At 46.0% G+C, this 26,897-nt stretch overlaps 1 protein-coding gene across 3 annotated transcripts in view; it reads left to right on the top strand.

The window, feature by feature from the left end:
* Positions 1 to 26,897, top strand: part of LOC127379777 (chromatin remodeling regulator CECR2) — a 99,482-nt gene that overhangs the window by 53,459 nt on the left and 19,126 nt on the right. Inside the window, exons 3-8 of one of the 3 annotated variants that reach the window (XM_051607894.1) lie at positions 18,296 to 18,479; positions 19,216 to 19,355; positions 19,841 to 19,945; positions 20,553 to 20,602; positions 22,939 to 23,108; positions 23,853 to 23,930. In XM_051607894.1, coding sequence (XP_051463854.1) covers positions 18,296 to 18,479; positions 19,216 to 19,355; positions 19,841 to 19,945; positions 20,553 to 20,602; positions 22,939 to 23,108; positions 23,853 to 23,930 — 727 coding nt within the window. The other 2 variants (XM_051607914.1, XM_051607904.1) reach the window with 2 other exon arrangements.

Below are 26,897 nucleotides of genomic sequence, written 5' to 3'. Positions count from 1 at the left end.
ATAGCTTCCCTACTGTACCTAGTTTGTCCCCAGTTAATGGTAAGGAGTTGAGCCTCTAATTGTTTTTTTTGAGTGCTCAGTGGACAAAGATGTGCAAATGTAAGAGGCAGAATTTATGTAGAATTCAGATTTGGCTTTTCACAGTGGGCCAGGACTCCGTATTTTGCTGTTGCAGACAGATCGCAGGTATCTGTCTTGCATGGGAAAAATCAGCAGTTTCACAGATCATCACAGTGGCATTACAGCAGCTATTTCTCCAGTCACTTGTGCTCCATATCCTCATGCTGAGGCTGTGAGCTGCTAATATTTAGGCTGTAAACTTTGCCCCCTGTTGCACCTCAGAGGAGGAGGAGGTAGGAGCTTGTTCTCATCCGTGTTCTAGGGCTGGAACACTGCAGTTCAAGCACAAGATGCTTCATGTAACCTCATATAAAACATAGTTTACCTCCCTCTCCAAGGGATTCTGAGGTTTAATTAGTTTTGTATCATGTTTTAACCTCTTTGATGGCCAAAATGTTATCTGCCTATGCTTTCTCACAGCCTGGGAGCAGCTTGTAGTTCTTGCCACATCTGTTTTGACGGCATGCAGAACTTGCAGCAGAGCTGGGCTGCCTGGCTTTAATCACGCATCATAGAGGGGTATAAAACTGTCACATACCTTTGCTAATTATAATGCACTCAAGTAATTTTGGAAGTGGAACCTAGCTGAGGACCCTTCTAATGCTCAATTTAACATACTCTAGGTTGATTGGCTTTTTATCCTTTGGGAAAAAAATGAGATTAATACTTTTATAGTCTTCTGTGATTCTTGGCTTTGAAGTAGAAACTTTGCCTTGGTTTTGATATTCTTTATGACAGACATTTTCTTAAAAAAAGGAATCACATGAAAGAAAGAGGCTGGTTTTTACCCTCCTTGATGCTTAAAGAGTGTTGAATGTCTGGTAATGTAAGACTTGCTTTGAGTTATGGATATCTGTGTTTAACTACAAAGACTACTTAATGAGATACCGCATGATCTTCTCCAAACTCTTATTTATCATAACCTATCCTAGCTGTTAGGAACACTCTTCACAGACCTGGTTCTTGCTGTGTTAAGCACTGTAGAAGCACAGAACAAAAAATACACTAGTCTGCATTTTTTACTTGAAGCATCTTTAGCAATGACCCTGTAGCTGTCCTTGCCTGGCACCAGAGTGGTTTGAGCTCTTGGCCAGGACAGTTTGCCTATTGCTCTCCTCTTTTGGCTCTGACCCAAAATATGTTTTTGCCATCATCTGCAGCTTTTGTTGTTTTATAAATGCCCTTCATAGTATTTGTATACCATCTGTACCATCTAACTACTCATGGTGCTATAACTAATATCCTTGAAGCTTTTTGATCTCTCGGCTCGGTTCTATGCTAAAGGCATGGTTTGCTTTGATGCCAGTGAGTTTACCCACACATTTTTCCTGCCTCTAGCTGTTGTGCACAGGCATTGAAATGTCAATGTTTTCTTTTAACTGTTTCAAAATACAAATGCCGGGTAAGTGGAGAAGGAGAAAAATCTTAATAGAATTTGGGGGTTATAAAAAAAAAATAAAAAAAAAATTAAGCAGTCAGAAAAAATAGTGGTGCTTGTTTCAGATGCTCTCTGATTATAAATTGGGCAGCTGCATAGTCCCTAGGGGCTGCCACTTTAATTCCAGCAGGAAATGCGACTTGATGACTTGTATCAAGACAGGAAAATCAGAGCTTCAGCAGCCGCAGCAGGAGCCTTCTGCAGCTGTTTTTAAGTAAGAAGTGATGGTGTGACGTGGATGCGTACACTCAACTAAAATAATCCAGAAAAGCTCCTGCTGCTAAACTTTTCTTTGGGTGAAACTCATACTTCACTTCTCTGTTACTGCACTTTTGCTGTTTTTCTAATGTGATGGCATTAAAAGTTTCAATGACTTAATCATGTTTCTCATGGGGAGGTATTTTGTATGCTGCTGTTGTCTCTTGAAAAACATTTTAATTGGTTTGTCTAATAACATTTTGGTTTCGTTGTTTGGGTTTTTTTCCCAACATGGACAAAGGTGCCAGAAAGTGAGGAGGAACAAAAACAGTATCTCTGCTCTTGCCTGTGTCCTGTGAGATTTTATTTAGTTTTATTGTGTTTTTTTCCATAACCCAGGAGATTGGTCCATCACTGTAGTTAAAAACCATCTGATTGACTTCTGTGGCACCAGAGACGGCATTTGCTTCCTCAGGAACCTCAATTATTTTTATTCTTGTTTTTCCTTCCCTTAATGCATTGGAATTTTTTCTCCCCCAGTGGATTATCTTGCACCCACCTTAAACTCTTGCTGGATCTGTAAGCTAACCTTGGAGCCTTTGACTTGTAGTTTTCTCCTGGTTTGTTCTAATATAGCTAATAAGAGGATATTCCTTAACTCCTCTTCCCTCCCCTGCAATCATCTTAATTATTTCTTTCACATCCTTAATGGTGGCAGTGAGAAATACTCCCAGTATGGCATCTGAACAGCTACGTTCCCTACTGAAAATTAGAAAATTAGCTGTTCAGCTTATTTTCTAATGCTTGTTCTGTAATCACTTACTTGAGCTTTCATCAGAAAGAGATAAGGGACAATCTGAGATCTTTTAACCCATCAGGGCAGAATGCCCATTTCTGAGGACTGTGCTTAATAGCTCTGAGTGTTTCCGTTTCTTCCTTCTGATTTGTGGCTTTTGTCCATCCTTGTCCTTTATTCTGTGTGGACTGTGTCTTTACAGGTTCCTTTGGGGGTTACCCCAGGCCTCAAGTTTAGATAAAAGTTACCTCACTAAAACACTCAACATCTTGAAACTGCCCTTCTGCTTGTGACTACGTGAGTGGTGTCCTTTAGAGATGCTGTGTGTTGGTCTGGTCTAAGGTAGAAAGTGGCAGGTCAACCAGGAGACTTGGCAAGCCAGTGCCAAGTTTTCAGTCCCATGGATACTGTGGTGAACCAGGCTGTGGGAATACCTAAGTCCAGGTACTAAGACAACCTGAATGAATTCAGTACTTCAGCCCATGCCATAATGTCTGGGGCAGCCAGCCTAAGCTCAGTCACAGCAGACCTGTGGGACCACCACCTTTTGGAAAGAGTCTTAACAGCTGGTTCTTGCAGTGGTGCCAGTGACCTTGATTATAACAACTGTTTCAATGGCCCAGCCACAAAGCTCCTCACTAACTCCGAATCATATTCATGAATGCCAAGTGGATATCAACAAGATCAGCATTATTTACAGCCTGACTTTTAACAACTGCTGCCTTGCATACATCGTGGAGATTGGTGGATGGCCTCTGGAATCGACCCAGTATCATCAGCACAGGAGTTACTGTGAGGGTGCAAGGGAGATAAAGTGGCTACGTTGCTCATCTTGAATCTAATATTAATATTTATTATTATAATAGCCAAGCCATTCAAGGTGAGCCTTTTAAAGGGTAAAAAGTGAAAACGAGACAGCTGGCAGGTGTTGGGAAAGGAAGGATGAGATTACAGCTGTAAAATAACACGGTCATTCAGAGATTAATGACAAGCACAGTGGAATAAAATTATAGAGTTCAAGTATAAATAAAGCTAAGTAAATGTCTTTGAGTCTCAGATGGATAAACTGACTCTTTAGAGAAGAATTTGAAGACAAGTTGGTAGCACATTCTGGAAGTACTATTCCATAGGCATGGTGAAGAATAAAGAATGAAAATGGTGGAAGAAAAAGCAAACGTGAAAGCTGTGCTGTTATTGTCAGGGCAGACAAAAGAGAAAGAAGTAGATTGGATAGCTGGGGAGAAGAAGGAGCTATGCAAAACATTGACAGGATGGAATAGGTGTGTAAACTTTGAAAGATTAATAGAGAACAGTTAGTGAAGGGTCTTGAAAACTGCAATGATGTCATCATGCTGCTGTCAGAGTTTGAAATATGAAATGGACAGCTGTATTTTAAAGTTATTGATGTTGCAAACCAAGTACTCCAGAAAGGAGGAAGAAAGCAACAGGGAAGAAAGAAATTGAGAAGGCAAGTGAAAACATCTTAGAAGGATGAAGACAAAGAGTGATGGAGAGAGAGGGACAGCACGTGAAAGTTCTTTCCATGTGAAACGTTTACCCTCACTATTGGCACTTACATTTCAAGATAGTGATGCTCCATGCAACTTCCCAGCACCTCAGCCAGGTTCAGAAACTGATCCTTAGTCCTAGGGTGAATATTGAAGAAGTTATGAAATTATTTTCTTGGCGCCTTTTGGAACCAGTGGGCTTGATGAGAAGCTGGGGCAGCTGCTAGCCAGCTGCTAAGCCACTACAATAATTTTGTGTGTCATGTCAGTCTCTGTTTGAAGTCACCTAGACTTTTAATTTTTCTCTCATTTTACCTTCCATCCTTCCTCAGTTTCTTCCTGGCTCAGCTATTGTAGTAGTTTAACCTTCAGAGGAAAGAAGAGGAAAGACCTGTTCTGAAATGAATCTCAAAAAGGACTTATTTAGAGCCCATTTCTTTCTCTGTAAAAAACTTGGGCTTATCCGTTGTCCCCAGAGACTTGTAATACATAGAGCTAGTTGTAAGTAATGAATTTCCTAAGCTTGTTGCTTCAAGGCAACCCCACTCTAGGTATTTTTTGCCTCAGAGGGACTTTTCCACAATAGACATATTTCTATGAGCAGCAAGGCACATTAGGGTTTGTTTCATATGGACTTGTACCATAATACATGCGTGTGTCCTATTTCCCCATCATCATCAAGACAATAACTCCAGCTTCTTCCACACAGTGCTCATCATCACAGTAATACCCTAAGGTCCTCTCTACAGCCCCTAGACAATTGGAAGAGCTTATGGTACAGCAATACTGTTGTGTTTCCTTATGGCTATGAACTGGGAGCCTGCTTTCTGCTGATGGGCACTAGGAATGAACAATGCAGCATTAAGCTGGCTTCACTTGTTCTTCAACGATCCAGGAATGAATAGTAAGTAATGGTCCTCTTCCAGTCTGAATGTGGGGCACAGAGAGTCTCATTCCTATTTGCTCTTTCAGAATATTGAAAATGTATGTGGGTCTTTTGTAAGTCAATTGGCTCCAACTCCCAAGAATGGGTCTAGTTTTTCTCAGAAAGAGCATCACCATCAAATGGCAGTAGTAGGAAGAAAGAACCATGTGGATGAAAATTGACAAGCACGATTTGAAGCTTGGGTAGATGCAGATGAAGGTAATTGAAGGGAGAACTGAAGTACCATCACAGACCAACCAAAGCCCTTGTTCTCTTACCAAGTCAGTTAACAAGGCAAAAGTTGGGCTCTACATACATTCCTTTATTCTGGACCATCCAGAAGGCTGTTTTCATCCCTCCTGAGATAGCAATTACTATGGGTTAGTTTTAATTTTATCATGTTTGGAGTGACTTGTTGGGCGTACACTGTGGAGCTGGTTGTCAGGGTCACACAGAATAAGACACAGAACAAGGCGGGGAGAAAATCCAGGCCTTCAGAATGTGCCCACGGAGGCAGCGTGTGGCAAGAGCAGAGAGCACAGCAGCGGTTCTCACACTTCATTGTGTCTGTGTGACCATCAGGTTCCCTCCCTTCTCCCTTATGGACTGTGGGTATTTTCCAGCGCAGATCAGTACGCACTGGCTGTACACCCAGAATGCATGAACCAAAGTCTCCCCTAGCAGAACCCTTCAAAGCAGTAACTGGCAACACGGGTCTTACCAGGCCTCTCGACTCTGCACCAGTGTTGCCCAAATCCAACCCCCAGCTGGCTTCTCCCCAGGTATTTGTTTCTCTCTTGAGCACCCAGAGCACACCTCTCTCCCTTCTTATTATATCTTAACAACCTGTAACAAGTTCTTGGGTTATTTAATAAATAGTTCTAACACTGTTGGGGTTTTTTTTGTTGGTTGGTTCTTGTTTGTTTTTTTTTCTTGTCCCTTTTTGATCCTTCAAGAGATTGCCTTTTGTTATTCAACACCAAAGGTACTTGAGAAGCAATGCAGAAGCCCTTAGGCTTCAGAGGCTGTCCTGGCTGTAGGATCATTATGCCTATAAGTGATTCCCATTCTCGGGTGTCTGATAAGCCTTGGGGAAGAACTGGGTAGAGAAGAATGCAGCACTCCGAATTCCTGAGTGGTGCTGGGAGGCATCCATCCATGCAAGGACTGGAGGAGCAGCTCTCACCTGCTGATTGGAGCCTTTCAGGATCTTTGTTTCACCCCACCCAGGGATCCTCCTGCCTTTGTCTGACTTCCTTTACAAGGCTGACAAAAATCTGCCCTCCTAACTGTGTTGTGGGAAAGGTACCTTCTTTCCTTAAGTTGTGCTCAGAAATGTCCAAGTCAGACCATTTTGTTTTGAGGCCCAGGAATTGCTCCTTGAGCCCAAAAACTGACTTTGGGAATTTGTGTGTCTCAGATTTGTGCTCAGAGGCATGTGCTTTGTGGAGAACCTAGATTCTTTGCTTCCCCATTGCATCCAGAAAGTGACGTAATTTACTGATGCCGCTAAGTCTATCAGTGTCAGCAAGCCTGCTGCCTGCTGATGTGCCTGTAAAGTCTCCAGCTTGGCATGAGTATTGCTTCATCTTCTCCTGGTGATCTTATACTTCACCAGGAGACCAGCTGTTCCCTGTGTATCAGTGCATTCTTCCTTCAGCTGGCTCTCCTGCTCTGCAGCTCTGTCTTTTGTACTGGTATCACCAACCTCAATATTCATTGTCGTGACATCTCGTCACCATTATCTTCCTATTCTTCAGTACCAGCCCACACCCCATTGCCTTCAGAATACACCCCAGTGTTGGCTCTGAGACTCGAGACCTCTCTTCTGCCTTTGCTAGTGGTGTTTGTCAGTCTTTTTCTGATTTTGAGCCTGACATAAAACTGCACTTCATGATCTAGGGAGATTCTCGCCACTTGATCTGAGCATACCATCAGGGGAAAATTCTTGTTGCCAGTCCAGTCTAGCTGCAGTGATAGGGGTTGTGCTGAGCTCTGACTCTCCTCAGCTCTCTGACCCTGGTCACTAGCATGCCAGGGAATTAATTGCTTAATGAAAGCAATTTTCCCAGGCCCTTTCCCAGCCAAGGTCATTGTCATCACATGACAAGAGTGACACACTTAGACATCTCCCATGTATCCTCCCACAGTATCATATGCCAGCTTGACACCAAACTTCCTTCAGGCATGACGGACATTTTCAGTTCTACCATTGATTTATCATAGGTGCTTGAGGTGGGGTAACTTCTTTCCTGGATCATTTACATCTCGGACATAATGTGTGATGGCATTAGCATTGGTTCTAGTACCTTATTCCAGTACAATCTCTGTCTCCCTTTGTGGGTAAAGCTTCAGTAACTGATATTGCCTCTTTTTTTGGGCTCCTTTGACTCAACAGATTGGTTCTTAAGGCAGGAAAGAGGGGCTTACACTGCTGGGTATATGCAGCTTGTCTCCTCTATGACTCATGGGCTGTCCAGTGCAAACCCTTGATAAAGAAACAAGCCACTTATTGCTTGATGGACACTCAAGTCTTCTTCCCATTCAGACAGGCAGGATATCTGACAGACTGTCTTACCAGGAGTTTTCTGGAGGTTCCTATGCATTTCCAGGTGCACACTATTTTACAATTTCAGACACATCTCAAGGAACTGAAGTATCTATTTTTAGGCAAGAAGACAAAAAGCAGCTGCAATGTCATTTTTTTCCCTCCACACTGGAGCTGTGATGCATGTTTCAGCACAATGGTAGGTAGGAAAATGCATGTTAGTGGCTGATTACAGAGCTGGTGTCCTCTTAGTGTTCAAAACTGTTGCTGCTGTCATGGGTTGTGCATCAGACTGAAAGCAACTGATTTGTTATTGTGCCCTTTAATGATTTCAGGATAGGATCTTGAAAGTAAAATTTAACAAACAGTGAAGTACAGATTATCTGTGGGGTTAATATGTTGGCAAAGTTAAGCAGGTGTGTTTAAGCATCTTTGGTGTGAAAATGGTCGTCCTGACTTAAAACCCAACAATGTCCATGGAAAATAGTGTAATCACACTTAATCATATTTTTGCAGTTAAAATTAAGGAAAAAGACAATTTTAAAAACTGCTTCAAATAATCTCTTATTTATATTAATTTTGTTCATCTATTGCTTCCTTAATTAATGTTTTTACAAATATATATATATAGCAATACTGTTTGCTCACCATGGTGATGTTTCAGGATCTTTCAGCAGAATTATTTCCACCTCCCCACCCCAACCCCGTTTTTAATTCAGTTATCCAACCCATTGATTTCTCATTATCATTTTTGCATTCAAATTGCAGCTTCAGTAGTGGAGGAGGGAGTTCCTGTTTCTCTCTCCATACCACTACCCCAAAACCCTCCCATGCACTTAGAGCCTAAATCTGCGCTTCATGGAAACTGTGCAGAGTCTCACCCCAGGTTTGAAGGAATGGTTGAGCTAGCATTGCAAGACAAGCAGGTAGTCATCCCATTTGAAGTTTTTTTTTAATCCCATTAATATTTTCTGAATCCAGGCATTGTATGCATCCTCCTGCTCATCTCCTTTGCATCCAGGACTTTCTCTTCCTGTGGTACCATACACCTTGGCTGTTGTTTAGGGTGTTTCAGGCTGCTCTGGTTTTATTGCTGCTCATATCCTTATTTCTTCTTTTCCCTAATCAAACAACAAAAACATCCAAGCAGCCCTTGCTCCTCCTACCTAAAAATCAAATGCAGACCCCTGCACCCAGTGTGCACCTAGTTAACCATATGTGTCTTCCTCATTCTCCAAGTACTGCATAATCCACTAGGCTTGGCAAATCCAACCCCACTTTCCTTCAGTGCTTCACATCTTCACACCAATTGCTTTGTTTGTCTGACTTACTTGGCCAAATAGGTGGCTGGTCTCCTGAGATGGGGAGATGCATGCTGGGCAGCTGCTCTCTCCTTCCTGGCATTGTGATTGGGAGGGAGAGGGGGAACAAGAGAGAGTCAGATAAGGGAAGTGAGGAGCAGCTTGGCGTAGGTGGAAGAAGAGCCATCAGCACCTTCAGATTGTATTTTCTTCACCAAAAATCACTTTCACCTTCTCATATGGAAGGAGAAGCAACAACATGCCTCTTTGTTGCCCCCCTATACCTTGAGGTGTTAAAGGTAGAATGACAACATGAAACACTTGTGGCCCCTCCTGCTGGTCCTGGGGGTGGTGATGAAAACAGAGCAGCCCTGGCTCACAGAAGGGTGCTTGGAGCTCCTGCAAGCAGGGAGACGGAAAATGACAGGACAGTTCAAAGTAACAGGTATGTGTGATTTCTCCTGCCGGTGCTGCCTTTCTCTCACACAGCCCAATTAACAGGGGTCACGGAGCACTGATTAGCTGCCTTGACGTTTTGTGAACATAAAGCAGTGAAAAATCCAGGGTGAATGGGGGAGAGAAGATCAAATAGACACTTATCTCAGCACTCCTGCATGTCCCCAGCATTTGCCAGCCTAAGGGAAGAGCCTTTTCACAAGAAGCCAATGTGGGACACTGCTGTATCTGTGCTGATATCTCTGCTGCTTTTCTGCCTTCTCTCAACAAAATAACAAACAAGTCACCAGCAGTGGCTGTGTCATGCATAGACTGGCTGCAAGATAAAAGCTGAATCACAGGAGAAATGTGACCACAGGCAGCTGGGGAAGATCAGAACATGCCCTTTTGCCACACTGGTGTGTGAGAAGAGTTCAGTTCCTACAGCTGGTGTCTCCTTTCTGAGGGTTGGGCTTGCTGACCCCCCCCATCCCTTGTGTGAGGTAAAGGGGTGGAAGGCAGCATGTATTGGCTCACAGCAGGTAAAAGGACACCTCCATCTAATTCAAGAGTTTCTGAGTGTGGTCTAGCAGTGCTAAAGAGCCCAAGCTGGAAGCTTCCTTGGTTGCTCAGTTTTTCTGCAGTAGCTGTGGGAAGAAGCCTGCACGAGCAGACCTGGCACCTCCCTGAAGGGTGGGCAGCTGCGCTGACCTCATGGCTTCCCCTTCTTCCTTTGTGCTCCCCTTTTTTGGGGGTAGCAAAGCAACGCTCCCACTTCAGCTGTCATACCCAGGTTAAGTGGCTGCACTTGCTTCTGTCAAGCCAGCACATGCTCCTGTGGTGTGATCCCTTATTAAACTAGACAGCCCACATCAGCTCTCCATTCTGTCTGCCTCCCTGGAGACACTGCCTCGCTCCATAGCTGTTCCTATTCTGCTTCTCTGTGGGATACAGCATATCTGCCAGCTACCCTTCCAGCTTCCCCAGTTTTTATTGTATGGAAGACCGCTCGAGGTAAGATGGAGGAAGACAAGGAGCAGGAGAGGAGTATTTTTAGCTGCTGGCAGCCTTGTTTTTTCTTAGCTGATTTTTTTGCTCTCCTAAACATTAAGACTTTAGGAATCCAACTGGGAAGGCAATCGATTTCCTAGCATCCAACATCCTGTCCTAACTTTCTGTTATCAGGTTGGAGGAAAGGTCCAGAACCCTGATCTTCCTTAAGCATTTCTTCGGTGTATTCTTGGAGGTGGTCTCAGTACCACAGTTGAGTTCTGGAAGCAAGTTATGAGGTGGACAAGTGAGAGGAGAGGAATTGCCAAGGTGCTGAAATTCCTGTGCTGTCCTTTCATAAAAGATTTGGGGGTATCTTTCATGGATGTGGAAACCTCTGATCTCTCACATTTCAGACTGGCAAATCCAGGAGTTAGACCAGACTAATTTAGGGAATAGCTGCCACTACAAAACATTTGCTAACAAGCTACATTTTTTTGTCATTATGCTTTGAAACAAAACCATGGTTGTAATGTAGAAAAAATGTCTTCCCATGTTCAGCATTCATGAAGACAGAGGTCACTGTGTGTAGAGCTCAGTGCAATCTACCTGCTCAATTCTTCTTCCCTTCACTGCCAGTGCTCCTGATGGCCACACAGGTAAGCCACATAATTACTTGAGGTTTGGACAATGTCTGCATTCAGGAAACTAGTTTTAGCTATCAGTGGAGGACAAGTCAGGCCCCTACATGCCTTGTGATGGTCTTGTACTCCAGCAATCTTTGCTGTCTTTCCAACTCTTGGAGGAGAAAGGTTGCTCTGGAGCTTTGATCAGTTTGATTTGTTTTTTTTCCCCCATTTTGTGGTCTCATTCTGGGTCTGTTAATGTCAGCTGTTCTCCTTTAGTTCACAGCCACTTGTATGCCAGCTGGTTTTCTCCAGGCATGAATCAAAAGAGGGCACTGAGAAGCAGAAAGAGCCTGGGTGTTTGGTTCCTCCATCAAAAGGGCTCTGCTAGAATTGGCCCCTGCTGGGGTCTATCACTGGTTTGGTGTGGCCGTGAGTTACTGCTTCCCTCGAGACTGTCCCTGGCTGGAATTTGTGAAGTCTGTCCCCACCAGAGGTGCTGCTCTTTGAATTGGAAAAAAAAAAAGTGAATGTTAAAGCTTAAGGTCATAATTCCTGGATCTCCAGCTTCTCATTCATTTTGCTCTGCTTCAGTGAAATGTTTTGAGGAGAGACCCCTCAAGGTGCTTGTTGCTCTTGAGCCTCTGCCAGTCTGATTGCCCTACAGACAAGTTGGCCCATGGTGTGAGGAATGCATGCTTCGTGTTGGCTTGCACACCTTCTGAGTGAGCTGCACACAGAGGGCTTGAAAGGAAATGAGGAGTATGCCCACCCAACCCTTTTTGCTCCCCGAAGGATGAGTGTAGTGTCTTTTATTCCCCTGCATCATGCCTGACTTCACTTTTCAGTAGGGTAAATTGTCTGAAGGTAACGTACAAGCTGGTCCATAAGGCTTCCTCCCCCACCTCAGATAAGAAAGCTCGTTAATACAGTTAAAAAAAAAAAGTCTCCATTGTTACGTGAGAGCTCAAGGTCAGGCTGGTAGTAGTAACTCATATTGCTTCTAAGGTCAGCCTAAGCTTTCTCTTTCTGACAAGCCACGATAGATTGATCATGGGGGCCCTTACATTATTTTTTTTCTTCTGAAATAGGCTTTGCTTCTCCTGACCCTGTTAATGATGTTTGACTGAGGTCATCCCAGCAAACCCTGAATCCTTCCCATTACCTTCTATAGGGCTTGCCTTTGTGCCAAAGCATTGTACTCTTGTTAAGAATTAAGCTTTTCTGATCTCTGCTGTAGCAAAGAAGCTGTCTTCATTGGAGAGGGGAGAAATATCTTGAATGCCATCTGTCAGTTAATGCTCTCATTAACACCTGAGTGACTCCCAACACCAAGCTTGTGCCTTTTTGCCAATTCAGAACTTAAAAGGTGCTAGCCTATAAGGTGAAATATCTTCAGTCCATAAAATTAATTCCATGATTAAACATCTGTTCGGATAAGCAATTGATTTTTGTTGAGTTGTTTTTGGTTTTGTGTTTCTTTTAACTAGAGAGATCACAGAGGCAAAACCAGTTCTCTTGTGTGCTGTGAATTAGATGCCCAAAAGTCTTTTTCCACTTACCAGTGAGAACCTTGTAAAAGTAATACTTGTGCTGGGTGGCTGTGGGAATCCCAAGTCTTCTTCAGCTTTTAAAGCTTTTACCAGTCAGAGGTATTGCCTCTGTTATTTTTCTTACTGGCTAACTTTGTAAAAGGAACTATGAGAGTAATTATATTCCTGTTTAAATCCTGTTAGTCTTTGAGGCAAAGACTGAGCTCTCCCAGTCTTGTTTTCCATGTTCCTTCCCACATCCTAGTCTTGGACAGGAGGTGGAGGAGGTCTATTGTTCTTCCTGCTGTCATTTTCTGGTTTTGTCAGGGTTCTTGGTTTTAATCTCATGTACAGAACAATATACTGCCTGGGATTAGACATAGGTCAGACTTGCCATTTTCCCAGCAGTTTTAGCTCAAGAGTGTTCCAGTACTTACTCTTCCGTTGCATTTTGTAAATTAAATGAAACAAGAGACTTAAAGCACTGTCAACATGATAGATATTTTAGCCAGTGGGTCCAGGCAATTACTTGGCATCTGAACTTTCAGAAGGCTTATCTGTGTGTGCCAAGAGTATCTGAGCATCGTTGAGAGATTTTGGTCTCCAGTATTTCTAGCTCCTTACCCTAATGTTGTTTTATTTTAAATCCAATATTTACTCCCACTGGGTTGGGAGCTTAGGGTTTGTTGTGTTGGGTTTTTTTCTTAGGGGAGTGGAGAGGAGGAGCTTGTAACAAAATTGGCACAGTCTGCTGTGACAGTAATTCCACACTCGAGCCATGGCACCCTGCCTGTGGGAAGTGCAGATTGACACGGGGACTCTCTTACTGAATCAGTGTTTGTTTTTGCTTTTGTTTTTTTGGCTTGATTTTGTTTACAGTTTCCCAGCCAAGATTTGATTTACTTTGGACACTTTAAAACTAAAAGCACAAGTGGCTATGCTTCCTCTGGTCACAAGGATTTAAAACAAAAAAAAAAAAAAAAAGTGAGTGTGTACATTGTGGGCTCACTCAGAAAGCATTTCACAGTTGCCTTACAGGGTGCCTGTGGGGCTGGGGTCTCTAGGTGCAGCCGTCCCTTCCCAAGCATACACATCAGAAGTTCCAACCAAGTTTTTCCATATATCCCATCAACCCTTTGACTTTTTCACCCTCCCTTCCAGAGGTCTCCAAAGGAGCCCCTCTGGGAAGCTGGGCATGGTGATGAGCAACAGGAGAAGGTCTCATTCCACGTGCTGGACAAGCTTCTTTTTTTTTTTGACAGCAGTGTGTCCCCATGCATTAAAACCCCGGACAATGGGAAGGGTGCCTCTTCTGCGAGTAGGGGAAGCCACTGCAGAGGCAGACTGCCCAATTTGGATCGCCAGGCAGGGGGAGGAGTCCTCAGCTCCCATCTCCTGGAACAGAGAGAAACCTCCCTCTTTGGGAGGCAGCCTGGTGGCAGATGGCCGGGCTGTGGTGCTGAGCTCTCAGGGGGGGTCTATCGTTTCTCTGACTGTTCTGGATGCTGATATCCATGTTGGGGAGGAGCCCCTCCTTTGACTTGCTCCTGTAGTCTTTATGCCCTGAAGTTTTTTGCAGCTGCTACTAAAGATCACAGGCAACTTGAGCTGCAGCCTCGCTGGTACTCTTGTGGGTTGTCTGCCACTGTTCCTCCCTGACATTGTTTGACATTGATGTGCTAGGTCATGTCCTTCCCTGTGCCCTAGATTTCCTTTTGTATGTGTAAAGGTTCACAATGTATGATTAAAACTTTCAGTCACAGGTGTGATTCAGCTCTACCTCTTTTCTAATAATTGGAAAAAAAAAAAAAGAAAAAAGAAAAAAAAAAAGGTAGGGACTTCTGACAGTGACCCTGTGGTTTCAGAGCACAGCCAGGGACAAAGTGAAGTAACTGCATTGGCCTCATGAGAAATCACCTGTATCGATCTGGGATGTATCACACAGATACACATACACTATTCCACCACTCCCCCACTGCAGCTATCAAAATTACTTTGCATGTGGGGTGGCATCTGCAAAGTAGGGGACAGTTTGATAAGTGAGGGCAACATTAATGGTGCAGAGGCTAGTGAAGTTGGGTTTGGGAGAAAGAAAAGTCTGTGGGATGGATGAAGTTTTACAGTTACAGAATACACCAAGGTGACTTGTCTCACCTCTTGTAGGTGATCTCTGTGATAGCTTTCCTTGGTTTATGAGCTATACGGAAGTTGTTTTTGCTGTATGACAGAGAAGTGGTTGAGATATGGTGACATTAATTGTGGCCCATGGTCTCACACTATTTTATAAATTGTTTCTAGGAGCCTGAGTTTATTTTCAGGGGAGAGCTGATTTTCCTCTGGATTTGTGTCCTGAGACAGAATGTGTCCATGTACCAGTCCACCCTCTTTGGAAATACTCCTATTTGTAGGTAAAGCATATTGATGACTTAATATTGCCTCTGCTGGTTGAGTGTCGTTACAAGTCTCAGTAATGCTGAGACTCTCAGAAGAAGAGCTACATCCATCTCTTCATCTCAGTGATTTCATTCTTGCCTTCTTCCCACCTACAACAGGTTTTTTGGAGATTCTCAGCTGCAGCAGGGTCTGGAGGAATTGCCATGTCTGCAGGTGTATCACTGTCCTATTTGTGAGCTTGAAAAAAGGGTATTTGACAGACTGCATCCAGGTTATTCCACTCCTGGACCCTGTCTATCTGATTCTTGGGTTTTAATTTTATGGATAATGCTAAAACGTTAGTCCTGAGTATTTCTGCTTTGCACAACCCCAAAGTGCAGACTTCTCAATGATTGCTGTGCTCCCTACAGATTTTCTTCTCCAAACCAGGGGGGCTGTTTCAGAAAACTTTTTCAAAGAGGCATTTAATAGAGACAGGCTAAGTGAGATGAACTGTAGGCATGGCAGACAGGTTGAAGACGAGCACCCCACGTTTCTCTGGGGGAGAAAGGCTGGCCCCCATAAAGAGGGTTAGTATAAATTGGCTAAGATTGTGAGTGATTGGGAATGCCCTGAGACATCTGGTTCCCATCTCTGGTTCTCATTTCTATCCTTATTCAAAGCGACAAATGCACAGTAGCTGTCTTTGAAAATTGATGGGGGTAGGAACTCTAAGTCCTCTAGAGAACAGAGCTTGCAATGTATTGAGCACTGGGTGGATGGTGGAAGTTTCTAGTGTTAGCCACTTACGTGAAAGTCAAACTCAAATCAAATTGGTTAAGTCAACAGCGCCAGTCCCCAGAGGGAATGAGAGTTCCGTAGGCAAAGATTTCAGATGATCTTCAGGAATGGAGGGGCTTCCTGGATCAGTTTTCTTCAAGAGCAGCCAAAATGGTAGAGAAAGATAAGTGAACTCATATGAGTGGTAAAAGTATCTGTTAGATCCATTCTTTTGCCTTTTCTTTGTGTTTGGGTTTTTTGTTGTTGTTGTTGGTTGGCTGGTTTTTAGGGGAAAAAAATAGCCAGAGAAACAGGAGCATAAAAGCCCTGTTGCTTTTGTTGCTTCTTCCTGGCATCCTACATCACCCGCTAGGTTTTCAGGATCCTAGGGAAGCTTTTTTTTTAAGGTAAATTTTATTGGATATAGCCAGACCCTCTATATCAGATCTGGTTAAATGTTCTTCTTTCTTGAGCTGTGACAGAATTGAACAGCTGAACTTGGGGGGCTGAAACTCAGATGCTCTCTGAGACATTTCAGTCAATCCTCTTCTGCAATGTACTAAGCATCCTAATACAGGTCTTGCTTTTCTGTATTCACATGCTTTCCTGTATCTTTTTCTTTCAGGAAAGGATGTTCTTGTCACTTATCTGTTCTGAAAGCTAGAGTCAAATCTCTTTCTTTTTTTGTTTTAATCCAATGGCTTCAGTAAATGTCTAGTGTTTTAAACTGTGTGTGATTATGTAACACTCTTAAAGATGAAAATTCTGTAGAGAGAATCTAGTATCCCACTTTTAGTGAAGTTTAAATCCTTGCCAGAAAAGTTGAATTTGTTTGTTTGCTTATATTTGAGAGGCAACAAAGTAACACTTGGAAATATCAGTGCTTTGCTCATGTTACACAGGAAAGAGCAAGCTCCAGACTGCAGAAGGCACTAAATCCAGGTACATTGAAGCATCTGTTGTTAAATGCAACCGAAGGGCTGGTAACACTCATCCAGTGAGAGGAGTTGTCTCTGGGAAGTCAGCTTGCATTTGACGTCAGAAAGAAGCAGGCTGGTGGGGAGTGATCCGCAGGGTGGAGAGCATCAACTTCTCTCCCCTCATGGAGGAAGGGGAATGCTGCCAGGTGGACATGGCTAGAGGAATCATGTGGCGTCTGTTCGTTCTTGCGGTCACTGTCCAGTTATGGTCCTTGCAAAGAAGTCCAGTCTTTACCAAACGTTTGAAGCCCCCTGTCTAATAGCTAACTTCTTGTTTAACAATGCTATTCCTGCTGGATCGTGCTCTATCTCTTTGTTCAAAAATAATAGCTTTTGTAGTAGTTAGCAATTTCTCAGGCAAATGCAATTCTGTAGCATTGGCATGGTTCCATTAATCATAGAGAGTAATCTGTTTGTGCCAAAAACCTATCAAGTTGAGCTGCCTTTTTGAGAGCTGGTGGGAATGTGTACCCAGTGGTGTTCTTGCCGGCATATGGACTTCTGCGTGTGCAAGAATGGCTGGAGCATGGTGGGGGTTCCCCTTTGCTGTGCTCAGGGTATACAACTCCAGCAGGATGGAAAAGCCTGGCAAGTCTCAGAGTGATATGGCCAGATCGTGAGGAAGTTTTGCATTTAATGCAAAATGGCCTTCACCGGCCCTTTTCCATTCCCTCCCCTGAAGTTTTCAGCACTCAGAATAGGGACTTAAATCTCCTTAAAATTTAGCCTTAAGCTCTGTCAGCAGTCTAGTATGCATCAGACAGGGACATTTACCCTTGACACCAGATGAGGGCAAGAAACGCGTTTCCTTGGGTTATATCGTGAACTGCTCATAACGAAGGGGGACCAAATGTGGCCCAGCTAGCAAACAAAAAAGATCATTTTAGCAGCAGTGTTTAGGAAGAGCTGGGGTGTGGGTGTTCAGCTTGATCATCTGGCAGACTACAGAGAAGAGAGTCCTCTGGGCTGAACCCTGTTTGAGGTACACTTGTGTTGGGAACAAGCCTGGTTGGGTGTCAGGCCCCAGGCAGCATGCATTCACCGGGCTATGCAGATGTCCTGTCAGAGCCACTGGTGGAGGAATGGGCAGTACATGAAAGTGGTAGCTCCTTTGGGGATGAAGGAAGAAGAGAATGGTTGTCTACAGCACAAGTCTGGAAAGCACACAGCAGCAGAGCAGGGAGATTGGAGACACAATTAGCTACAGAAAGTTTCAAGCCACTGAACCAGAGCATGGAAAACTGTTTCAGAGGCAGAGAGAAAAGTAGAGCTTGGCAATGGCAGGTGTGAGGAGCAAATGGAAAGCTGCAGAAGAAGGGCTCCACTTCAGTTGGGGAGAGATGGAAGGGTATGAGACTCATTCATCTATGCTTCATTGCATCCTGGTTTAGTTAAGAGTTGACATTGAATCTCACACAGCACACTGCCCATTGAGATAAAAAGAGGATGGGGCTGAGAGGACATCATGTTTAGCTTGTTCTTTCAGCTTGGAAAGAAATCAGAGTAATACAGCATCCTGAAAGCAGTATGTGTGTAATGTGAAATCTGCTGGTGTTGCAATGAGACTGCTGTGGTTTGGGAACCTGAGTTACAGAGCTGCAGCTAACCAGAGCTGTTGTGGGGCACAATTGTCGTTCAAGTGTTGGCTGTCCTGGTGTTGTGTTTGTTTGAATTTCTTGGCTGCACCAGGTGTTTCTGGTATGGCAAAATACAGTGAGCATGTGGGACTTTGTTTCCTCGATTAGATCCCAGACGTTTCACAGCTACCTGGAGGACATCATCAATTACCGCTGGGAGCTGGAGGAAGGGAAGCCCAACCCCCTGCGGGAGTCCACCTTCCAGGAGCTGCCTCTGCGCACCCGGGTCGAGATCCTGCACCGCCTCTGTGACTACCGCCTGGATGCAGATGACGTCTTCGACCTCCTCAAGGTGCTTTGGGCAGCAGAGAAGGGGGAAACGGTGCAGCCGCAGGAGCTGGGCCAGATCAGTGAATCTTCCCGGGATGAGAAGGGTTGATGCTATTAAGTGACGGTGCGGTGGGTCAGTAGTTCCCCATCACCCCTCCTGCCTTGCAGAGGACCCAGGGCAAGTGTGCAAGACTGCTTCTGTGGTCCTTGTCCTGCGTGGATGTATTCATAAGGTGGGAGTTGCTATGTAAATTGGCTTCATTGGCATCTCTTCCTGCAAAGAGTGAATTTGGAGGTGCTCCAACTATAGTGGCAGGGCTATGAGAACTGAGACTGTCTTGCTGAGGGATAGTGAGAGATGAAAGGATGGGGCTGAAGTGTACTGGGGAGCTGGGGGAAGGGTGGTGGCAGGCAGGGGAAGGGAGCTTCTTAGGGCTGTGTGTGACTGTCGCCAGCACTAATTAGACCTTCCCTGTCAGGAGCACCAGAGATGAAATGTTAAAACGAGAGAGGCCATTCAAATTAGAGATGCCAATCTAAATCCCTCCCTGGACAGAGAGCGAACGTCGCCTTCCCCCTGGACGAACATTTTCCCAGCTCAGCCGGGAGGAGCAGCTGTACTGCTGCTGTGGCATGGTGGGAGGGGAGGAGGGAGGGAGGTGTTTGCGGAGGGGTGTCATCACGTTTTGTATGACAATGTGGCCGCTTTTCAACTTGTCACCGTCTGGCGGGGGTGGGGGGTGTCCCGATGGGCACAGGGCTTGGACGCCGACAGCCTCCGTGTGGAGCCGCTGGGCGAGGACAGCAGCGGTGCCCTGTACTGGTACTTCTACGGCACTCGGATGTACAAGGAGGACCCGGTGCAGGGGAAAACCAATGGAGAGCTGGCTCCAGACAGGTAACAGCCCCCCCCATGCTCCCCCTGTATCTGGGTGCAGGGGGGCTGGAGGGTACTCCCGTCTGACTGCTGTTGTGGCGGGGGGGGGATGTGGGGCGGCACAGGGGGGGCCTGGGAGAGGGCCACGGCCGTGCGGGGCAAGACGAGTTGCCAAGCAGACTGTGAGCTGCCCCGTGTCACGCATTGTGTGGGAGCCAGCCCTGCAGCCTTTGTGGCACCAGGAGAGCCTGCTGTGGGAGTGATGCTGCCTGCCCCACCGCATTCCTCCCCGTCTGCCCCGCACCATGCTGGCGGCTCCCAGATCAGGCTCCCAGAGAGTGGGAATCCCTCCTCTCCTCCCCTCCCTGTCCGGTTGCTGCTCTGATTTAATCCCTCCTTTGGTTGGGTTCCTAGCAGCTGTTCCAATTTCCCTGCCCTTGTCCCATCCTGCCAGCCACAGTTCTCTTGCTCAGCAGGTATTTCATGGTGGTTTTGCCATTTTTTAGGGGTTGTGGGGGGCAGACAAACACCCCAAACGTTCCTGGGAAAACGGGCAAGAGACGAGGGCGACCTCCAAAGCAGAAAAAACTACTGGAAGAAAATTTGCTGAGGTATGGAGAGATTGTTCCTGCAATAGACATAAAATGCATATGTTCCCAGAGGGAAGTGTAATGTACTTCTGGGGTTCCCCCAATATGTATATACCATGAAGCCATAATTTCAATGCATCTCTGAAGGGGAGGCAAGCTCAGACTTGGTGGGTGCTTTGATCACTCTCCAAAGAAAATTCTCACTGAGCTGGAAGCCAAGTTTGGTGAAAGAGTGGGTATCGCCCTTCCAACTGCCTCACTTTGGATGCAATTCCCCCACGCAATGCTAGGGCATACGCTCCTGATAAAGAACACTTTCACTGCTTAACCCCTGAAGCCAAAATTCTGGCCACTGGTGTCAGTATAGATTTGGGAGTGCTTCCCATAAGAATTTAAATACTGTCCTTGCCAAACTCTAGCCTGCACCTTCACTTCTCAAAATTTTCTGAAGCTATTATAAATATATATGATTATGTATATCAAATGTGTGTCCTGCATGCTTTCTTTTTCACAGGTTTACTGTGCATTGAATAATTGCTGCATCCCCCATTCTCCTCTGAAGTGGCTGTATTTCAGTGATGTGAAGTAGTGTATTTATTGTATCACTCCTCTTTTTCTTTTTTGGTAGGGAGAAGGCAGAAGAGAACTTGCTAATCCGTGAGACTCAGATAAGAAATGGTAAAGAGATTTTGTTGGATCAGGGTTGATAAAATCAGCTAACGTGGCTCTTAAATTATCAAAGCCCAGAGAGATTAATTTCTCCAGAAAGGAAGAGTTTTTCTGCCAGTGGTTGGGGCCGAGTTTGGAAGGAGGGGTTGATATTAAGGGCTGCCTTGCAGCTGGGAGGCTGGGCACCTGTGGGCTTCCTATTTTATTGTGGATTAGTTTGGGATGAAGAAATATTGGGTTACACTAGGCCTTAGGGGCCCACCTACTCACTGAAGTTGATGGAAATGGGCTGTGAATGGCCCTTGCTACTCCAGGGATGAGGTGGACACAAGCCCCTGTTTGTAGTGGGTGCATTTTTTCAGACTGGGAAGAGAGTGAGGTCAGTGATGCCAAGATAGGGAAGGAAGAACCTTTTTGATTGTCCTCGCCTCTCCTTTCCAGTGGTCATTGGGTGGCTGCAATCAGTAAATGATGACTTGGAGATACCCACCTAAGGGTTAACGAGGCAAGCAGAAAAAGGAAGTTGGCAACGTAACATGAAACTGAGTCTAAGGAGGCTAGGACTCATACATGCAGATCCATTGGCTTCCACATAACCCAGAGGCTCAGCCTCCCTGTTGCCCCACAATAAAAGGCAAGGTTGGCATTGTCTTTGCTGTGCCTCCTTCCCTTTGCCCTTTGTTTTCAGATTTCCTGGCAGCTGCTCCAGAGCTGGGCAGCAGAGCAGGAGCAAAGCATGTGAGGCACTGGGGGTTTTATCAGATGGTTGTCTCCCAGCAAACAGTGTCACTTCAGCTGCAGAGTGGCACAAAGCAATGCTTCAGTCTAGGTTGCTTTTGAGTCTCCCGTAGGCAGCTGGCAAGGGAAGGGGAAATGAGGAAGCAGGTTCTAGGGGGGTAGCATGCAGTTAAGTTCCCCACTGCAGGTGGGCAGGGGACAGCTTCATAGCCAAGGCCACAGAAGCCAGCACATGGTTAGTCCTTTGCCATGGCAGTTACCAATCCCCAGTGCATTAATGAGCTGAAGCCAAGGGCTTGTTAAGCTATAGGCTGGCCTGTGACCTGGAGCTAGCACACGCTTGCTCTGTGCCACTACCATGGCACGGAGGTTTCCAACAGAGAGCAGGTGGCTGGAGGGAGGCTACAGATCTCCAGTCTTACTGAGGCAACCTGATAGCTCATGTGCTGCAGCCACTAGCAAATCAAATCCACAAAGGGCCCAGGATCAGAGAGAAAAGGGCTCTGTTTTTTTTTTCTTTATATTTTTCATTTTTAATTTTCTTAAAAATGCAGTGAGAAGCTGCGTGACATCTGCCAGTGGGAGTGGTGACCATTGCTTTCTTTCCAGTAGCCTGTGGCTAGCTCTAGAAAAGTGTAGAGGCAGCTGAGAACTTCTCAGCCTGAAAGAGTTTGAACCAACCTCTTCCCCCTCCCCAAAAATGAACCACAACGTTTTTTGCTTAGAGAGCATCCTGAGGCAAAGCATGCAAGTTGCAACCCATGAGGCTTCTCTGCCCTGTGTAAGCATTTGTGGAGCAGGAACCACATTCCCCTTCTCCAGGTGGGTGTTCCAACCACCATGCGAGAGAGTCCTTCCTTCACAATTAATATTCAAATGTTTCACACAAGGCAGAACAGCTTAGAGTGTCTTGGTAGCTGGGACATGCTTCAGAGCAGTGGGAGATCTGCTTCAGATCCCGCTCTGGATTGAGCAGGGATGGGATGTGAACTTTTGGAACTTCCCCCTCATCTGGCAGCCTGATGAAGCCTGTCCTTCACTTCCTCTTCTCTTCTTTCAAGTGCCTGCAAACAAAGTGTTACATTTGGGGAGAATGGGAGGTTTTATTCACCGCAGCAAAGGTTTGCAGTGCCTAAAAAAAATAGAAGAAAAAAGGCTTTATTTCAAATAACATTAATTTTCAGTGTTTTTATTCTGCTGCCAGACTAAATCAGACATTTGCATTACCCTGTGTCCTATATCTAGATATACCCTATATCTAGTAGTCTCCATTACAAGAAACAAAGTAAATCCTTTTCTCTGTTCCATCGTAACTGTTGGGGAGGTTTGCTACAGGGATGTTGTCACACTACCCATGCATTGTGATGTACCACCATTAGTTCTTCATCTGTGTACCTCCTTTGTGTCTTGGCATTGCTTCTGGTGTCACTAGGGGATGTAGCAGTGCTCAGGAGAGCTTTGTGTCTATAGCAAAGAGCATGTTTCTCTCAACAGTGGCCATTGGCAGTATCTTTTGCTCTTCCTGAGCCCTGAGGAGAGGAGAAGGGATAAAGAAAAGTTGCTAGTCATAACTGCTGTGGAGATAACATCCTTTCATGTTGTTGAAGGGTCCCAAGGGCCTGGCCGTGGGACATGGTGGCTGCTGTGTCAGACGGAAGAGGAGTGGAGGCAGGTCACAGAGAGCTTCAGAGAGAGGACTTCCCTTAGAGAGCGGCAGCTCTACAAACTCTTGAGTGAAGACTTCCTGCCGGAGATCTGCAACATGATTGCACAGAAGGTGAGGAGACATGACATCCTGTTTACCTCTCTATGACTGCTTCCAAGAGCATGGACTTCTGCTGATTGAAGGAGAGCTAAATGCAAGAAGCCGGTCCCCCCGTCCTGCTCTGCCCCATTCCAGCCTGCAAGTGTCATTGATCTGGGGGCTGTTTAGCTTGTGTATGGGGTGAAAGACTCTCCCCCATGGAGTGGCGGGGCTAGAGTCGATAATGAAGGATCTGGTTCGTGATTGCACAGCAGCATATGTAGGATGGCTGAAGGGGTTACTGTCTTCAGCCATCTTCTCTGTCCCTCTTCTGCTAGCAGGGAATCTCTGCTTTTGAACTGCTGCGATTTACAGCCTAGCTTTTCTCTGCAAACTGCCTCTGATTTCACTTTTACTGCTGTTTCTCAGCCAGCTCTGCTGAAGGGGCAGTGGCTGCTTTAGCTGTCCTAGCTAAGTCTGCTTGAGCTGGTATGTCAGAGCCCTGAAACTCCAAAGGGTGTTGTCTGTCAGCTGAATGTTTTCAGGTGGGACAGATTTGGAACGGAATCCTTCGGCTAGATGGCTTGGTAAAATGGGCTCTGCAGTCAGCATGGTGTTCTTGGATTGAGTTCAGTTTGCTTGTTTGCTACCCTTGTAAAGCTAATAGGGATTTCATGGTCACTTCTAGCCCCCAGAGTTTCTCCTGCCAGTATCACCGATGTGCCCTAATTTCCTCCACTCTCTTTTTCCTTCCCTCAATTCTCAACCCTGTTTCAGGAGAAGCGTCTACAGCGGACAGAGTATTCTCCCAGGTGGATGTCTGACCATCAGCCCATCAAACCAATCAAGCAGGAGGTGAGGGGGGGAGCGAGGGGGAGGACGACTGAAGGGAGGCAAGAGCAGATGCCTCCTGGGGGAAAAAATAACCCACAGCATCGCTATTCAGTGGGAAGGAGTCGTTTGAAAGTGCTTGTGCTGAAAGGGAGATGGGTGGTAATGCCTGTCAAAGGCAGGCTGACACTCGGGGTTTCTATGGCGAGCAGGGAGGTGCTGCCCTCTGGATCGCAGAGGTAACCGGCCTCGCTGCAGACCCCGGTGCAGCTGCGTATGGAAATCTGCTCTCGGTCTGGGGAATTCCACTTCAATGAAAGTGCTGGCACATTCGAGGCAGTTCAAAGAGAAAGTTGAAGAAGGATGAGAGGGCTAGCAGAACCGGCTTACAAAGGGAAATGACAGAAATTCAGCCAAGGGGAAAACGTGAGGCTGCAAACACATGAGGGTGTAGATAGCGCGGAGGGAGAGAAGAATGACTGATGCAGGATGGAGCTGAGCCTAGGAGAGGGTCAGCTGGAAATGGAAGTCACAATTTAGGCTGCTTAAAGAAACGCTTATCAAACTGCAGCCTTGTCAGCTGAAACGGCTCTTTCCGTGCCTCTTCACCCTCATCTCCTCTCCACCCCATCAATGTAACAGCGCTGCCGCTTGCGGGTCTGTGCAGTGAACCAGACCCAGGAAAATGACTGGAGTTAAATATAACCTTTTTCTTTGGTCGGGGTTATTTTTAACGTAGATCAGCTTTCCGATCCAGTTCACCACACAGCCCCCAACTGTCACGTTGGCACAGCCAGGGGCATGGTACGGTGGAGACGGGGGGGTCTTTGAACTGGCAACTGCTACCCAAAGCAATCGGTCAGGCAACACAGGATTAGCCTGGGAGATAAAAATGGGCTTGATTCTATCGGGCCATGGCATAATCTCTCACTGTAGATGTCACTAAAATGTAGTTACCTGGGTGTTTTTTTGGTGAAACCCTGGGAAATTAAGCTGCAGGGAATATTCCACGTGAGCCAGGGTCAGGGGTTCCTGCAAAACAAAGGAGAAAGTGCAGTTCCCTGCAGTAAATATAATTACTTAGAATAGATAAATAAAAGGAAGGAAGAGCCTCTCATCCTGCAGCAGATAAAAGCCTGCTGAGAGGAAAATAAGACCCCAGTGATGGTCAGTTTGGGGCCAGAATTGCTCACTGCAAAGCCCACCATGCAGGAAGCACAGGGACACATGTTTGTTCACAAGCAGCAGAAATCCCAGAGGAGGAGGGGAGTGGGAAACACATGGAGCCTGAATGATGCTAATCAGTACCGCAGGTGCTCCAGGTCTGTGGCGGCAGAGGGCTGCTAATTGCTGCCTGTGGGCCACTGAAACGTTTCCAGTGAGTGGGGGGCCCTCCCAGCACCCGCTGTGCCAGGGTGTGGGGAGTCAGCCAACACAAGGGTGGGCACGTTCACAGGGGCTCCCCAGCAGGACGTGGCAGTCATCCCTGCCACGGGGGAGCCAGGGAAGTTGCCAGCTGATGGCTTGTTTGCCAAGCGAGGGATGGGCAGCAGGCAAGTCTGGGGGAGGAAAACCTCAGCCTGGCACAGGGGTGACCCCCTTCATCCCAGCTCCACAAGCTGGATGCCACTTAGGTCCGACATATAACTGCTCCGTAGGCTCCTAATCCTGCAGGGGATTTCTCAACAGGTGGTTCAGATTAGCTCCTCATTAAAGAGCCGCCTGAGCAGCACCCTCATTAGGGTATTGCTGCGGAAATCGGAGCAGGGAAGGTTTGGAGGGTGAGGGGCCAGGGTGCTCGGGGCATCTGCACCTCCTGGCCTTCTGCCCCTGAAGTCTGATACCCACTGTCGGGAGAGCAAAGCAAAAGGCAGAAGTTTGGCCCTTTTAGGGTCCCAAGAGGGGGAAGGCAGGGATGTTGTGTCCTGGAGTGCTCTCTGGCGGAGGGAAGGAGGTGGTAGTGCTGTGGGCACAGATGCGGGGGATGTAATTTATCCTGCAAGTGGGGAGGAAGCTGGAGAAACGTCCCTTTGCCACCACTTTGCTCAGGAAGGAAGTTTAACTTCTGTTGGGTTGTTGTTTTTATCATTCCAATAGGTGTCTGCTTCCATCACATCTAGTAGTTTACTTGGTTTTGTTTGCTTAGTTTTTAACCTTGAGTTGAGGACCCTCAGCTCCAATGCGTTTAAGTGGGACACCAGGCAGTAGGTCCCTCTGAAAATCAGGCTGTTTCTGTGTCTGAAGTGTCCTAAAGAGCCTGTGCCAGCACTGTAGCTGCTGTGCAAGCGCTGCAGGGAGCAAATGGAGTAGTTGCAGGTGTTTGCAGCAGTCCTTGGTGCCCACTACGTTACATTTGTGGTTTCTACTTTTCTGTTCTCTTTCTAGATCTGCTAGGGTGACATTTTCTCCTTTGCTTAAAATTGTCCTGTTGTTTCGTGGATGCTATATTTGTGGTGGGTTGATCTGAAGCATGCTGTGGATTCTGTGTTGCGCCGTTTCAGGTCAGGGTGCTAGAAGCACCCTGCAGGCTTGGAGAGGTCCTGGTGTGAGCACTGCAGCTTGGATGTTGTGTTCATGTTTCTGTAGGACATGAATGGTGGGATCTGTATGAATCCAGGCAAGGGGAAGGTCTGACCTGTGCACCAGCAGCTGAAGAAATGAGCATGGCATGCCAGGCTGGCTTAGATCTACTGGCTGGAGAATCTAAAGGCTGATGGTCACATCCTCAATAAAATAATTTGTGTACCAACTTATGGTGTCTGGTGCCCACTCATCTCTTCCTAATTGTTGCAGAGTCTGACTTTTTTTTGTTCTTATTACGTTTCTAATCATCAAGAAAGTTTGGGGAAAACTGGTTGATGATGGTCAGGAACAGTCCTCAAAGGAGGTTGATTGCCATTCATGAGTAGAAAATAGGAGGGTAGAGTGGCTGAGAAAGGGATATGAAAAGGCTCAAAAGTGGAAATGTAGAACTTGGCTCTGTAGATTCTT

The sequence above is a fragment of the Apus apus genome, chromosome 1 (genome assembly GCF_020740795.1).
Source record: "Apus apus isolate bApuApu2 chromosome 1, bApuApu2.pri.cur, whole genome shotgun sequence".
In the NCBI taxonomy this organism is placed as follows: domain Eukaryota; kingdom Metazoa; phylum Chordata; class Aves; order Apodiformes; family Apodidae; genus Apus; species Apus apus.
This window is presented reverse-complemented; position numbering and strand designations above follow the sequence as displayed.